The sequence below is a fragment of the Pseudopipra pipra genome, chromosome 24, assembly GCF_036250125.1.
Source record: "Pseudopipra pipra isolate bDixPip1 chromosome 24, bDixPip1.hap1, whole genome shotgun sequence".
In the NCBI taxonomy this organism is placed as follows: Eukaryota; Metazoa; Chordata; class Aves; order Passeriformes; family Pipridae; genus Pseudopipra; species Pseudopipra pipra.
Genome location: NC_087572.1, coordinates 1,018,205 through 1,034,412, shown reverse-complemented (window position 1 = coordinate 1,034,412; position 16,208 = coordinate 1,018,205). Strand labels below are relative to the sequence as shown.

Sequence of the window (16,208 nt, the reverse complement as noted above, 5' to 3'; positions counted from 1 at the left end):
ACCCCACATCCTATGGAACCCCCGAGGGCTGGGACAAACCTGGCAGCCCCAGCTGCAGGGCATGGATAACAATGGAAAAACGCAGCCACTCTGCCCTTCATGCCTTGCTGTGTCCCTACATGGACTATTGCATCCCTGAATTCCCACAGACTCAGAGGCTGGAAAGGAGAAGCAGGAAGGAGGGGTAGAAAGGTGAGGGAAGGTTCAAAGGGCTGCAACAGCCTCGGTTTTTCATCTCTAGTTAATCTCTGCGAGGCCTGAGGCAAAGTCACCCTTGGGTCAACACTCAGGTGTTGTTATCTGCAATCCCCATCACCCAGAGCTGCCCCCAGCCCTCCCCATCAGCGGGGCTGCAGGGCAGGGTGCTGGGAATCCAGATCCCCCGGTTCCAGCCACTCTTTCCCGGGGTGGAGGGTAAATCCTGCACCTACACTGCACCCCAGCACCGGCCCCACGCTGCCCCATGGCCACGGCAGTTTATGTGACTTCCATTTTCCAAAGCAAAAAGGCTTCTAAATTGTGCCTGGATGAACTGCTGGTGCTGGCACAGCGTGTTGCCAGCTGGGGTGTGCCCAGGGGTGCAGGGATGGGATGAAGGTGCCAAGCCCTGTGCCCTCGACCCACCGCTCCCCTGTACCCGCTCCAGCCCTGCAGTGAGCACGGGGTGGCTGCTCCCAGTCTGGCAGGCTTGGGAAGGGAAATAAAGGCACAAATCCAGCCGGGACTCGGCTCCTTCAGCTGCAAGGCTTTTATTAAGGTGTGCAACATGCCCACGATCACAGGTGTGGGGTATGACAGAGGCAGCAGGCGCTGGACGCGAGTGAGCAGGAGGGCGGCGAGGGCAGCGTGAGCCTCGTGGGTGCTGCTGGAATCCTGCAGTGCTGGCACGGGTTGATTTGAGCCAAGTGTCCCCTTTGCCACCAAAATGTCATTTTTGGAGGTGGAGTTTTGTGGATCTCCTCACTTTACCCGCTGGCAGCAGTTTGGCCGGTGGGACACAGCAGCTCTGGAATCCCTCATCACCCTCCTTTTGCAATGAGAAATGGAATCAGTGCTGTGGGGCAGGAAGGGGAGCTCGATCCCCTCCAGCCGAGCCCTCGCTGTCCTGCTGCCACTCCTGCACATCAGCACTTGAAAGGAATATGAGTCCTATGGAAACACAGCAAAACACAGCAAACACACACAGCAGCTCCTTTTCCACCTCTAGTTAAGCCAGCTGCTCTTTGGGTCCTGTGTGCAGCCCTTGCTGAATAAAATGCAGATTAGAAAAAAATACTCTCTTTGCTCTCAAACGATAAATTTATATATAAACACCAACAGCACAAATTCATGAGCAGCTTTGGGATCATGCAGTGTTAGAGCATCGCCCGCGACAGACAGACGTGCACACACACACACAGACCTAAATTAACTCTTCTCTAATACTGACACTAAAAACATACATTGGCATTGGATTATTTGACACTTAAATTTACTTTTCAGCACTCTGAGGTTGCTTTTCAGACTTTTTTCCCTCTCACACAGCCCAGGACACCTCACCCTCCCCAGCGAGCGACGTTCCCCAGGGGCTGGGCTGTGACACTCGGGTGCAGGTGGGATGTGGGGATGAAGCACGTGCCCAAGTGCTTTGCCCAGGGAGGTTTAGAAGCTTCACTGCCCTGAGGCCCCTCCCTGCCCTGCAGCTTCCACACAGGCCCATCCTGGTACGGGCTCAGCCAAGCTCATACAAAGGACTGGATCAGATGTAAAGATGAGCCTGGGCACCCAGGGCTCAGAAAACCCCAAGGTCCTGAGGTCGACCCAGCCCGGCAGGATGGGGTACAGGACAAAGTGAATTCCCATGCAGAGGGAAAATGGAGATGAGTGTTCAGGGACTCTTGGCTGCGTTAGGGAGAGATGGGAAGGGCAGGGTGGGCACCCAGGGGCCCAGTGACTGCTTTGCACAGGATGGAGATGCCACCAGCCAACACCACACCGGCCAGAGGGTGAGGGCTGGGCCAGGCAGTGCCGGTGGCTCCGCAGGGGTGTCACCTCAGGGGTGGCACCTCAGGGGTGTCACCTCAGGGGCCGGGGGCAGCCGTGGCAGCCAGGCAGGCCGGGCCCTGCTGCATGCAGCGGATGAGCTCCTTGCGGTTATCGAGGATGGTGTCGAAACTCTCCTGCAACCGGTTCTGCTGGTCCACGACTTTCTGCTGGAGGCCGTGGATCCAGCGCAGCAGGGCCAGGCGCCGGTACATCACCAGCTGGATGTGGTGCTTCTCCTTCTCCTGCTCCTTGAAGCGCTCCTTGTCCTGGAGGTGCTGCACGGCCTCTGCCAGCGCCGGCAAGAGTGGCCCCGGCTCGGGCTCGGCTGTGCCCGGCTCGGGGGGGCTCCCGGCTCGGGGGGCAGAGGCGGGAGGGTCCCAGGTGCTGCTGCAGGCGCTGTCGGGGCTGTCGATGCTCAGGGAGCTGCTGGCGTAGCCGTTGTCCTCTGTGGGGGAGCTCGGGGCTTTGACGCATCCCCCGGCCGCCTCCTCGGCGGCGTTTTGCCCCCCAGCCCCTCCGACCTCCGCTCCCTCGGGGGGGCTGCGCACCCCCTGCTCGGGGACCCGCGCGGCGCCCGGGCCCGGGGCGGCGTCCGTAAGCCGGCCCTGGACCATCTGTCTCTGCATTAATAACAGCAGATTATCGGACGGATTTGTGGTGTTTTCGCTCCGGCTGGAGCCCTCCTCCGGCGGGGACCCCGGCGCTGGCCGGCTCCAGTTCTCGTTGCTGTCACACACCTCTCCCACGAAGTTGGAGTTGGAGTCCTGCCCGTGCCCGGCCCCCGGGATGGCCGTGCCCAGCGCCGGGGCCCCCCGGCCCTGCCGGAACGGGGCGTTGGGTGGGCAGACAGCAAACATCTCGCCGGTGTCCTGCCTGCAAGGGAAACGTGGAGCTGTGACGGGGCTGCGGGCACACGGGCTGGCACGGCCGGACCCCAGGGCAGCTACACCGGGGGAAAACACCCTCTTACTCTATTTACCTCTTTAAAGCTACTGGAGCCATCATGAGCTCAGCACTCCTGGGTGTTTGGCCACTGCTCTCAGAGTGTCCCCAGGCCACATCATGGAAACACAGAATGGGTTGGGTTGGAAGGGGCCTTAAAGCTCAGCTATTTCCAATGCCCTGCCATGGGCAGGGATGCCACCCATCCAAGGGCAACTTCCCACATGATGCAGAACTTCAAGAAGGCACCTCCCAGCCCATCTCTCCTCCCTGTGAGCTCCAGCCCAACCCCACGCTCCCGTGGCCTCCCCTGGGTGATGCCAGGGGGCATCCCAGGGTGCAGGGACGCAGCCTAAACACTGCTCAGGCTCCTCTGCACAACCTCTGCCATCAGCCCTGCCTTGGGCTGAGGGAGCTGGTCCCTTCCAGTGCCCAAACCAGTCACCCCTCTGGTTTTCCTCTGCAGGACTGGGAGCAGACTCGGCCAGAAAAGAAAAGGTTATCCCAGTGTTCCTTGCCGGGTCAGTGGCAGCGACAGCCGCTCTCCGAGCTCAAGGACACGCTCACAGGAATCGCATGAAGGAGCCCATCGAGTGTCCCGGTCTGACCCCGCACGGCAGCGGGGCAGCAGGAGGGGTGCAGGTGCCCCGTGCCCAGCTCAGGGTGCTCTAGGACCCCGGCCCCCCCCCCAACACCCCCCTCCGCCACTTGCCCGGTCCAGGGTTGGGTGCCGCCCCCGCAAAAGCGCTGCACCCCCCAAAAGCTGCACCCCCAAAAGCGCTGCCCCCCAAAGCGCTGCCCCCCCCAAAGCGCTGCCCCCCCAAAGCTTTGCCCCCCCGCAGGCGCGGCCGGGCGGCTCCGCCGGGGGGGATGCGCGGACCGGCGCGGGGGGCGAGCCCCGGAGCATCCCTGCCCCGCAGAGTCCTCACAGAGCCCCCGGAGCCCCCAGCCCGGCGGGGGGGTCCTGCTCCCCCCCAGCCAAGCTCCCACAGAGCCCCCCGAGCCCCCAGCCCGGCGGGGGGGATGTGACCCCCGCGACCCGCCGGTGCGCTCCCACCGCCCGCCCGGCCCCGCGCACTCACCGCCCGGTCCCAGCCCCGCTCCGGCCCCGGTCCCAGCCCCGCTCCGGCCCCGGGCTCCGTGAGCCGCCGCCGCCGCGGGTGGGAGCGGGAGCGGAAGCGGCCCCGCGTGGGGAGGCGTCACGGCAGCACTTCCGACGGCGCCGGCGGGGCTGGGGGGGGACCGGGATGGTGGGGGGGGGAACTGGGATGATGGGGGGGACCGGGATGAATGGGGGAACTGGGATGATGGGGGGGACCGGGATGATGGGGGTGACCGGGATGATGGGGGAGGACCGCGATGATGGGAGTGGAACTGGGATGATGGGGGGGACCGGGATGATGGGGGGGAACTGGGATGGTGGGTGGGGGGACTGGGACGATGGAGGGGACCGGGATGATGGGGGGGATCGGGATGATGGGGGAACGGGGATGATGGGGGGGGGGACGGGATGCTCGGCGGAGGGACGGGGCTGCGCGGCGGCTCTTGATGCCCCCCCGGTCCTGCCCCCCGGTCCCACCCGCCCCTCGGCCGCCGTGACCGTGTGTGTATCCCTATGGGTCCATGTGCACCCACTGCATCCCTCGGGAAGCTCCCACTCGTGTCCACCCGGCCTCTGGAGGGGAAAGGGGAAAACTCCTGCCCATGTCAGGGAGAAGGAGCCGGAGCCCCCTGTCACTCCCAGCCCGGTGCTGGGTGGGTGCTGGTGGGTGCCCCCCGACACGGGCAGGGGGGATGGTTTGGGACACGCTGGCTCCTTCCTGCCGGCCTGTGGGTCCCGTGAGCCTCAGCAGGTCCCTGTGGGGATGGGGATGGGTGAAACAAGGGTGTCGGGTGCTCAGTGAGTCCTTTATTCCCTTTATGCCTGGAGCTGAGATGTCCACGCTGGGAAAGGAAAAGGCTCAGGAACATCAAACGAGTTCCCACGAGCTCCAGCCCAGCTCGGGGGTCACATGAAGCACCGGGAGCATTTTGGGAGATAAAGAGGCTTTGTGGGACTGGGGGTCACAGGGGGCAGCTGGTGCCACAGATCCCCTGTCACCCACAGAGCTGCCCCAGGCAGGGATGGTCTCATCTCCTGCCATGCCCACACGATGTGGCCTCCACCATCCCGTGGGAGCTCTGGGATAGACGTGGCACAAGCACAGCAGCACAAGCCCATGCTGTGCTCGGCACCTCCCACCGACCCCGAGGAGGGGGAAGGAGGGAATGAGGGTGATTCCAGGGTGGACAAAGATCCTCTCAGAAGCTCTGGACTGTTGGAGGTGGGATGTGGGAGAGAAACATCGAGAGCAGTTGTCCCCTCATGACATTGTGAGGGTTTGGAGCACTGGAATATCGCTTATAAGTGATAAATAAGTTGTTTTAAGTTCTCGTCTGCCTGACAAGCCCCTCGGGAGCCTCTCCTGCTCTCGGCTGCTCCAAAGGCTTTGACACCTCCATGGAGGAGCAGTCAGAGGGGAGGACGAGAGCTGTAACTGGGACACTCGGGCTGCAGCTCCAGGGGAAGCCTGGGATTAAAGAAACAAACCCTTCCCGTTGCACAGGAAAGGCAGGAGCTGACTCAAGCGTCTGGGAATGGGCAGGACAGAAACAGGAGTTTGGGCACACAATGGACTCAGCTCAGCCTTTGCCTTGAGCTGAGCTTTTGCTTTGTGCTGCTCTGAGCTTTGCTCCCATCGTGGCCTGAACTCTAACAGTGAAATATTAATTACCGAGGGAGGTTTAATGCATTTGTGGATTTTCTCCCCCTGTTTACCAAGAGACACATCCCAAACAGGCCTTTTCCATCCCAGTTTAGGCTTCAACAGCAAAAGAAAACTGCAAGTCCAGCTGGAGTTTGGCTGCAGGGCAGGACAGGGTTTGCTCCTCTCTCAGCTTTCCTTGTCCCCACCCCAGGAATTCCCACAGGCTGGCCGTGCTGGAGCCTGCTGCAAACCTGCTGCTCTGCCTCTGGCTCCACTGGTTTGGGGGTTCTTCCTGCAAGTTCTGGCAGTGGTGGGAGCCAGGGCAGTGCTGGAATCATGGAGGGATCCAGGAGCAGCCTTTGCAAGGGTCTGTCTTGCTGGTGATGGTTTTGCAGTGGTGCAGCTCAGGTTCAGCCCAGCTCCCCCGGCCCTGGGATTCTCTGTGTCTGGACACCAGCAGGATTTGGTGCTTCCTGTGACTACAGTTCTGTTCCCCTATGACCCAGTGTCCCCTCAGCCCCAGCTGACCCTCATCCCAAGCACCCACCTATGGGGAACCCCAGAGCAGGGAACCCCAGCTCGGGGTGCAGGACAGAGGGAATGTGGGGACTTGGGGAAGGCTGGGCTGCTCCCTTTGGGGACGGTGGGAGAGGGAAGGTTTGGAGGTGGAGGGGACTTAGTGATGGATTTCAGTCGTCTTCCCCTCCCCTTCAACCACTTTGTTCCAGAAATAAATTAAAAGCTCTCCCTCCAGGAAATGAAAAATAATTTAAGAAGGCTGAGTGCAGGACCTGATGTGCTGGGGGTTTGGACTGGAGATCCTGGGCTTGGAGGGGAGAGGGGTGCTGGGGTGACCTGCCAGAGCCTCTCCAGACAGAACTGGCACCAGACTTTTCCACCAAGGCAGGTCCTTGTGGCCTGGATGCAGCTCCTGTCCCACCTGCAGGAACCCCCTTGCACTCTGGGGCCTTACATGGCCACTGGGACCTTGCACCATCAGATGATGCCTTGGGACACACCCCAACACGGTGCTTCAGTCCCAGTTCCCTGCTCCCTGTGCTGACCCTGTGCAGGGAAGCTGCCTCCTGCTCCTCATGTGCCGTGTGTCCCACGAGCCCTGGACAAAATTGGTCCCAGAAGCAGCCCCGGTGCTCGGCCCCCGTGGCCAGTGCCCAACCCCTCTGCCAGGAAGGAGGCACCAGAGTTCCAAACCACACACCTGCATCAGTCCACCCAGCACACAGGTCGCCCAGCAGCCACCATCCCACCAGCAGGCTCATCCCGGGACCCCAGTGCTGGGAAGGGGAGCTTGTCCCGAAAGAGTTAAGGGTGAAGCATTGCAAACAAAAAAAAAAAGAAAAAAAGAATTACGAAAGAAAAAAGTGCCCTGAACCACATGCGACCTAACCTCCCCAGCGGCTCATCTGAGTTTAATAACGGAGGAGGGAAATCTCCCAAAAAGCTCTCTGAGAAATTAAAGTAAACAGCGTGCTGACCTCCAGCCCGCGCTGCCCCGCCGCTGACTCGCCGGCCACGGCGCTCTGCCTTCCCTGGCATCCCCTGTAATTGTAAACACATTCGGGTAAATACGAGGGGGGGGCGTGGGGGGGTCCTGGGGGAGCAGCTCTCCCCACAGCCGGCAGGAATCCGGGCTGGGCATCGGCTCAGAGCCGTGGGAGGCACCGTGGGCTGAGGGTCTGGGCTCCGTGGCCACGGACACCCCTGGCTGTGAGGGGCTTCACGTGGTCCAGGCTTCAGGTCTGACACTGCCAGTGGGAACAGGAGCCACTGGTACCTTCATGCTGCCCCAGGACTGCAGGGTTGGGGCTGGAAAACCTCATGTCGGGAGCACTGATGGGTCCTGCCGATGGAGGGAGCAGGAGGAGGAAGAGGATGCTATAAAGGGTTTGTCTTCTTGGCCTCACAAAATTTAAAAACAATGCTCTTATTTTCATAGATCCTGGGCATTTTTGTAGGCTGAGGGAAAGAAAAGCAACCCCAGGCTGTACAAGTGCTGGCATTCCTCTCTGGAGAGGGGCTGGAAAAGCTGCTGGCCAGGATGGGGGAAAACATCTCTGCCAGCCCAGCCCCAGCCCCAGCTGTGCTCCATCCTCATCCCTGTCCCCATCCCCGTCCCATCCCTGTCCTGCCCTCTCACGCAGCATCCCACTGTCTGCATTTCCCACAGGATTTTCTGGGGAAAACGCCACTGGAAGGCTGGGGAAGGGGTAGAGGGGGCCGGATCCAGGCAATCCCTCTCCCCTGCCCTCAGCCCCGGCCCCTGGCCAGTCCCACTGCCTGATCTACCTGTAACCCAAACTCTATTTCAATCAGAATCAAGAGCAGTAGTAGGAGCACCGAGTTTGGTGAAAAATGCCAGGAATCTGCAGCCAGATTGGATTTCAGAGGATCCCAGAATCCCGCAGAGGCCAGACCACTTGCACAGGACTGGAGGTCAGAGCCTGCTCCCTGCAACAGCTCCCAGCCCTGGGATTAGCCTTTGGGGAGGCACCAGGGACAGGAGGAAGAGGAGGTGGAGGAAGGGGCTGCAGGGCTGGGGAGCCCAGAGGAGGTGTGACCCTCCCTCCAGAGGGATGAGCCGTCGGTGATGGGGACTCTGGTCACCTGGAGGGGGGAGACACCCCTCACCAAACCACTCCTGTTGGGGGGGAAGCCTCCTTCCTCTTTGCTTTCCTAAAACCTCCAAAAAAACAGTTTCTCTTCATTTGGGGTTTCTCTTGGCCAAGGGAGCGGGGCTGACGTTCCACAGACGTTCCCTCTGCGGCTCCTCTGCTGCCGAGCCACAAAAAGGGAATATTGCTGCCGACTCCACCCCTTTCATCAGACCAGGACCCAAAATCATCATTTCCTCTCGGCCTGTGAATCACTAATAAACTCCAGACAGAAAGGTCTGATTAGGAAATTGTTTGGGAAATGGAGAGGAAGGGGGAGGGCTGGGCTCTCACTGCAGCCGGTGCCTCTGGGTGGCTTTGCCCCTCAGTGTCACCTCCCAGTGCCACGGGCAGGTCCCTGCCTTGGGATCCCCAAACCTGCTCCGGCCACGGGCCCACCCCTGGCTGCAGGCAGAGCTCTGCAGTGGATGGATCTGTCTGTCTGCAAGGGCTGGGGGGTGAAAATCTCTGTTTACATTGAAGTGTATATTTTTTATTTGGCTGCTGTGCCAGGGCTGTGGCGTGCAGGGAAACATTCCCATCCTTTGGTACCTGTAGCTCGGTGCCTCATCAGCCTCTGGGCACAGGATCCTCAGCTCAAGTGCCCGTGGAAGGGCTGATGTCTTTAGAGGGGAAGGGGACTTGTGACGTGTCCTGCAGCCCAGACCCCTCCCTCCCTGCCGATGGAACAGTGATGGCCCTGCAGCTCCCACCACCCCCCGACTGCTGCACACTTGTCCTGACACAGAAAGGCTCCACATTTGGACCTCATAAAGCAGAAAAATTTCAGGATTTTGAAATTTCGGTCTTGGACCCAAATCTGATACATTCCACAAATGCTTTAATTTATCCCTTTGTCACAACATTCAATAAAAGGTTTCGTTTCAGCCGCACTGCTTTGATTAATAACTGTAACAGATTCTAACCTGAAGGAATCCTCTGATATTGCGTCCGTGGAAATTAAATGTTTGATTGCACATAGTCAGGATTTTCTGATGTGGAAGCGGCTCCACTGGAGAACTTTGAACAAGCTCTAATCAAGAAACACTCTGAGTTATTTTTCCTTCACCTATAACAAGTCAAAACATCTGTTAAAAATTCAATCAGAGGAAAACTGGCTGAAAAAAAAAAAAAAATTAAAATTTGGGGTGTGCAATGAAATGACAGTGCAGGTTGCAGCCAGGTGGGATGGCAGCACATAGGGTTGGCACACAGGGTGCCCACCTGGCCAGCACAGGCTGTGAGAAGTGGGGTCCCATGGGGGGGTCCCACCACCCCATCCCCTCTTGCCCCAGCACCGAGTGGGACACCAAGGCAGCAGGTGCCAGCCCCAGGGAGGCACTGGGAGCCACTCAGTGCTGGCCAGGGCCCCCCCAGCAGAAAAATGGGGCAAAAGGGGCCTTTTGGGCTGAAAAGGACGTTTTCTATATGCTTGAAATCCTCTGCACTTTAATACAAACCAAAACCACCGGGATTCCAGGCTTGGGTTTGTTCTCCTTCCTCTCGTCCTCTCCCGTGGCAGGGTGAGGGGTTTACATCTCTCCAATCTGCGGCAGAAGGCAGAGGGACGGGAAGGAAGAGGGAAAACCAAAATCCCACGGGAGTTTGGGAACAGGAGCCCTTTTCCACGGGCATGGCATGAGCAGGGAGCCGCTGCCTTTCGGCGCCGATCCCGGCTGCGCCCAGGCTGTGCCACAGGGAGCACTGGCACGGTTTTGAGGTCAGAAAGCGGAGTTTTCAGCAATTAGAGCGGCATGCCAAGATAAATCCCTGCTTCCTGGCGGAGCCGTTCCCATCGGCCGCAGCCCCAGCGAGACAGACCCCGGCGAGGGGCTCTGCTGGCGGGAACAGCCCGGCACATTCTCTCTGCATGGGTGAAATTCCCTCCGCTACCGAGGTTATTATCTCCCAACAGGAACCAACAATATCCTTTCATTTAGGCACTAATTCGAACAATGTGCGCCGGCCGGGGGAGGAAGGGCCCTCGCTGCTCCAGAGCCTTTGAAAAATCCAGGCGGGAGCCAAACCAGAGGGAAAACAAAACCCTGGGATGCTGCAAATGGCTCAGCGTGGCAGGGCTGGGACCGGAGCCGGTGCTGGAGGCTCCAGCCGTGATGCTGGAAAGATCCATGGTGCTGCCAGTGCAGGGCATGGCACAGGGACAGGAGGGACATGAGGCACCCGTGTCCCAGCTCCTATCCAGGGAACATCAGCCTCGAGGCCATGCTGGAGTAGACAGCCCCATCCGTGGGGAGGTTTTGCCCGATGGAAAAATCACCTCCTCTGATAACCAGCCTGTTCAGCTTCACAATTCCAGTTCCCATCGAGCAGGAGGGTGAAGTAAAACATTTCTGAACTTGTTGTATTGCAGAGCTCGCAGGAGGCACCAGGAAAAGCTCATCCCATCCCCACCACCATCTCCATCCCCATCCCTCTCTCATCCCCATCTCCATCTCCAGCCTCATTCCTGACCCCATTCCCACCTCCATCCCCATCCCAGTGCCTGCTGGAATGCAGCATCCCATTCCCACCGGTCACCCCAGAGGTAATCCCTCCTGGGCACACCCCACAGGGGTTTTCAGGGGGATATGGGGGGATTCTCCCACATTTACTCCACCGTTGTGGATATTCACCCCCACGCAGGGAGAGCAGGCGCATTCCCCCTTCCCGACAGGGATATCAGTTGGAACATCATCTAATTGATTACATGGAAATTGCTGCTGGTGGAAAGGGAAGCCCTTCCCTTGCTCTCGGTGAATTAATTTCGCTTTTGCCATTCTTGGCTGTGCTCAATTAATCTTGTTAAAGTGATACAATTTTAGCTCACACTTCACTCACGGGTACCAGGGAGGCCCTGGTGGGTGACTGGGGGGTTGGTTAATCATGGAATAGAATCGTGGAATATCCTGAGCTGGAAGGGACCCCCAAGGGATCCTCCAGTCCAACTCCTGGCCCTGCACAGGACATGCCAACAATCCCACCCTGTCCCTCAGAGCGTTGTCCAAACCCTCCTGGAGCTCTGGCAGCCTTGGGCTGTGCCCACTGCCCTGGGGAGCCTGGTCAGTGCCCAACCACCCTCTGGGGGAAGAACCTTTCCCTGAGATCCAACCTAAACGTCCCAGTGATGCTGGGATGGACTCCACCAGGCACCTGTGTGGCCATGAGCACCCAAAGCATCAGGCTCATCCCAGGTCCCCAGTGCTGAGTGGACCCCAGGATGCCACCCCTGCCCAGGGTACCGGGGCCACAGGGATGCAGGATGCTGGGTGGGGAGCCTGGGCTGTCCCCAGCTCCACGTCCAGACAAAGAGCATTGGCAGCCCCCGGCAGCTGGTGTGGGGGGACATAATCCCACAAAAGTCCTGCTCCGGGGGGCTCAGCGGGAGAGGGGAAGGACACATCGCTGAGCTCCCGCCTGTCCTGCCCCGCTATTGACTGCCTAAACAGTTCTTTGGTGATTACAATGTAAATATAGCTTTTCATGGAGTAAAGGCCTTTTATGGGATCCACACACACTTAACCACTTAACCCCGGCGACAAAAAGAGCAGTGAATGAGCTGTTTAGAGGCTGCTCGTGCAGAAAAGCTGGGCCTGAATAGGATTTGGGGATGTCTGTGTATCAATTGCTGTGCTCCGGGGGCCCTCAATGGGGCTCCTGCGTTCGAGCATGTGCCAAAGGGCTCGCGTGGGTACGGATGGGGTGTCAAAAAAAAAAAAAAGGAGAAGAAAAAAAGCAGCTGCTTCTCTTTAATAAAACAATGATTTATTCATAGCGACTTGGGGAAGGGGCGGGAGGACACCGGGATACAGTGAAGTGATGCTTGCCCTGCTCTGTGCCTGGGAGAGGCTCAGGGGATGAGCCTGCCCGGGGAGTGGGAGGCGTGGGGACCCCCAGAACAGCCCGTGGGGACCCCGGAGCAGCACTCAGGGACCCTGGAGCAGCACACAGGGACCCTGGAGCAGCCTGGGTGGCAGAGCCAGGTCCTGCTGCAGCCCCATCCAGGTGGTGAGGGTGTCCCTGTGGCTCCACTTCTTCAGGCCAGGCACTTTTTGGGGGTGCACAATCCAGGGGCTTGGGGACACCCCTCTGCTCTTCCTCTGCCACATGGGCACCTTTGCAGTTGGCGTCAGCCCTGCCCCAGGAGCAGCAGCAGGGCCATGTAGGGGCTGACGTGAGGCTCAGCCTGACACGCCCCATGAATTTCGGGCTGGGAGCAGGGAACAGTGCCTGGGACAAAAGTTAGGGGAGGCAACTGTTGGGGACCCCAACATGGCCACTTGGCATCAACACTCTGGCAGGGAAGTGGCACCAGAGGGACACCAGCAGGTCCCGTCCCCTCCACAGACGGGATCACACCCAGGTCCCGACGGGCTGATGAGACACAGACCGAGCCCGGCCACGGCCCTATTTTTAGGCCTGTGCAGATGGAGGGATGAAAGCAGAGGGGGAGGTAGGGCAGGAATGGGAATGAAAGACAAACAAACGCCAAGCAGATGTTGGGAGCAGGGCTCTTCCCCTCGCAGGATGTGCACGTGGCTCCTGGCAACGCCGGCTCGGCTGCCTCGACCCCCAGAGCCCAGGGGACTGTGGGGGGACCAGGGCAGAGCAGGGAGTGATGTCCCCTTTCCCCCCACTGCTGAGGATCACACTGGCCCTCTACCAAAGTGGGGCCACATCAGCCCTGTGCCCTCGTTTGTGGCCCTGGCGAATTTTGGGTGAGGATCTTGCTGTCAAGTCCCTAAATTTTGAATTAAAAGCACCCTGTGGTCACCATGTGTCCCCTCTAGGGACAGCTGTGGCTTCAGGCAGCAGCCCCAGCCCACTGGCACCAGGCTCACCAAGCCAGGGTCACCACCAGCACCACGACGGGAGGCTGTGCTGGGGGTGGGTGCTGGGGCACCTCAGGAGCTGTTTTCATACTTTGGGGCTCGTGTCATCCCAGCTCCGGAGATCACACACGCTCAGCAGATCTGTAGGGGGAGCGAAGGCCACCAAGACTGGCCCAGCTCTGCCTGTGAGCTCATCCCAGATGCCTCACCCGGAGCTTTGTACCCCGAGCGTGGTGAAATCGGGACCACATGGAGGCTTTAATTGCCTGTTGCTTTAATTATCGTCCCCCAGCAGTGGCTGGAGGGGTTGGCGTTGCCTTTGGTTGGGACAGCTGGGATGTGCATCCTGCAGGAGGTGCTGGCTGTGGTCACTGCCCTGCCATGGGGTTGGGATGGGAAATGTCCTGGATGCCAAAACCTCTGTGTGGGTCCTTGACTGGGAGGCTGCTGTGGGGTGGCTCATTCAGGCACCACAACCTGCCAGCCTGCGGGCTCAGGGTGCCCTGGGGACCCGCAGCAATGCCCATCCCATCATGGTGCCAGCCCGGAGCTGGGACTGGGAACAAGCCAGCCCAAGTGGCAGCTCCCAGACCTCACATTCCCAGGCAGGATCAGGCCCCTGTGCCCCAGCCAGGCTCACTAAGGAGCAGGAAGGAAGAAGGAAAAAACATTTTTTTCTCTAATCTAGTGTTTAACTGGGAAAGATCTGGGGTTTCAAAGCCCTCCTCCAGGTTTCCTGTAAAACAGGAACGTGGAAACACCACCTCTGGATCCCAGGCAGGTGGGAAGGCAGCGTCAGTGCCTTGTGGTTAATTATTCTTCCTGCACAGCAACGAGAGTCAGTGAAGTGGCAGCTGGAAATTGGGCAGTGCAGGAAGGTGCTGCAGGACTGGGCCACATCCACCTCCAGCCAAGACCTCGGGGCTGAGCCCAGCCTGGCACAGTGACCTCAACCAGCCATGCTGGGATGCAGGACAATCCTGGGCTCTGTGCAGCATCCCCGTGGCAGAGGTGAGGGCTTGGACACCACAGGGGCTTCTGCGGTGCCAGGTGGGTGCCAGGACACACGTGAACGTGCCCCTTGGATACTGCACTGCAGGCACAAACACCATCAAATATTGAAAATCAATGGGCCACTGCAAGGGAAGCAGCACAGACTGTGTTGCACGAAAACAGCCCTGAGGAGCGGAGAAAAAATATTAGCTAAAAATAAAATTAATCTCTTGCAAAGCTGTAAGATTTCTGCTTCCCCTCCCCCCTCCACTGCAATCTTTTATGTCATTTTCTTTAATTACAGCTGGTTTAGATCTCTGCTTCCCTGGAGAAGCAGAGCTGGAGTCAGCCCTGAATTGGGCTTCTGGATGATACAGGAGAAAATAACAACCCCCCAGGACAGAACATCTGCCCACCCAGAGCAGGGGCAGCACTGGGATTAACAGTGATGGCTGATAGTTAACAGGGGATGGAACTGCTGCTTTACAGGTCACCCACTAAACCCAGCCCTGCAGGTCTCACAGAGCTGTTTTCCATGCCATGAGCTTGTCTGGACTCTGCACACCCAGGAGCCCCCCCGGCTGCTGGGATCCTGTCTTGGGGCATGAGGAATTCCAGGGAGGGGGGGGCTGTTTTGGGAATACAACAGCAATGGGAGTGTCCAACCTGTCGGTAACAGAGGGCTCTTGTTTTTACTGTATTCCTGTTGTATTTCTCTGTTTCTGGATTTATCTCCTCCCTGTCAGTTTGACTCCAGCCATCCCTGCTGCTCTCTGCCTCCTCCGTTTCCTTTTCCAGCAAGAGAACCCAAAGCAAAAGAAACAGGCACCAAAACCAGTGCCTGCTCTGTTCCCAAAACCAACACATGTTAAAAATGCTTACATGGGTCCAAAAACCTGCCCCATCCATCACTGGGCAAGGGATGCACCAGCCCACGAGCAGGGGAAAACCAGAGAGGGTAAATAATTGTGACATGGCTGCTCTGGCAGACACCCCCCCTGTGTGCCTGGGGGGCTTTTTGTCCTTTAACCCCCTTAATGGGTCTGGGACAACTGATTAGAGGCCCAGGACAGATGAGGTGCAGAGCTCACGTGGTGAGTGCTCACCAAACCTGCCCCACGCTGCTTTTCATGTGTCCACTCCGACATAATTTTTCACACGTTGGAAATACAGATGATTTTAGCCTGGGTCCATCTGGTTTCCCAAATAACCTGTCTACTTGATAAATAACATAAATTAAATTAGACAAGACAAACAAATAGTTTTTTTTCTCTCCCCCTTTCAGTCTCTTGGCAAAAAAGGGAAAGAAAACATAATTCAGTGAGTGCCTTGAGCCCCGAGGAGCGGCGCGGCGGCAGGAGCTGGGATTATAAACGTGTCTGCAATGTCAACCTGCACCACACACCCAAGGCCGCTCCTCCCTCTGCTTTTAAGCCCTTTTTTTTAAATTTCTTCATTATCATTTGGGTTCCTAAAGGCTCATTCTCTCTGCAAACTCAGCAGGTAACAGTACATGTTAGCAGCACTGCGGTGCTGTCAAGGATCAGCAGCTCGGATCCCAAAGGCTTTATTCCTCCTGTTCTCTGTAGGGGAAGGGGAAACTGAGGCACGGAGGTGTTGTTATCAGAGCTGCCCAACTCGGGTGAAAATCCACATCCTGCCAGGCTGCAGCCACTTCTGCACCAAACAAAATCAAACCCAAACCTCACGGATCCCGACTTGCAGCTGTAACTGCTCGGAGTTATCCCAAGGTACAATTAGAGGGGAAAAGCAGGGAGGGAAGCAGAAGCAGCTCTTCCTTCAGCCCAGGACAGCCCTGCAGACACCACTTCACAGAAGCATTTAGGATGGAAAAGACCTCCAGGATCATCGAGTCCAACCTTTGACCAGCTCCTGCTCAGGCTGAGCCGCAGCACTGCCCGGGGCTGGGCACAGGACCCTCATCCTGCTCTGCCCAGTCATTCCCTCCTTCCCAGCTCACTCCTGGCACTTCCAGCAGC

General features: G+C 58.5%; 1 protein-coding gene and 1 long non-coding RNA gene across 2 annotated transcripts; one reads left to right on the top strand and one right to left on the bottom strand.

The window, feature by feature from the left end:
* Positions 1-727: 727 nt before the first annotated feature.
* C24H1orf216 (chromosome 24 C1orf216 homolog) lies at positions 728-4,162 on the bottom strand. The gene is made up of 2 exons (XM_064635478.1): positions 4,050-4,162; positions 728-2,898 (listed from the first exon to the last, which is right to left on the bottom strand). Exon 2 carries the CDS (start codon positions 2,880-2,882, stop codon positions 2,061-2,063), a length of 822 nt encoding a protein of 273 aa, XP_064491548.1. The 5' UTR covers positions 2,883-2,898; positions 4,050-4,162; the 3' UTR covers positions 728-2,060.
* A 2,663-nt stretch (positions 4,163-6,825) lies between these two features.
* Positions 6,826-9,279, top strand: LOC135402209 (uncharacterized). Its single transcript, XR_010425054.1, has 2 exons — positions 6,826-7,846; positions 8,143-9,279. It is a non-coding gene; the product is annotated as an uncharacterized LOC135402209 (long non-coding RNA).
* The last annotated feature ends 6,929 nt before the right edge of the window (positions 9,280-16,208 follow it).

What these genes read in the sequence shown, in the direction of transcription:
- C24H1orf216 (XM_064635478.1), bottom strand. Translation starts at nt 2,882, where the DNA reads ATGTTTGCTGTCTGCCCACCCAACGCCCCGTTCCGGCAGGGCCGGGGG.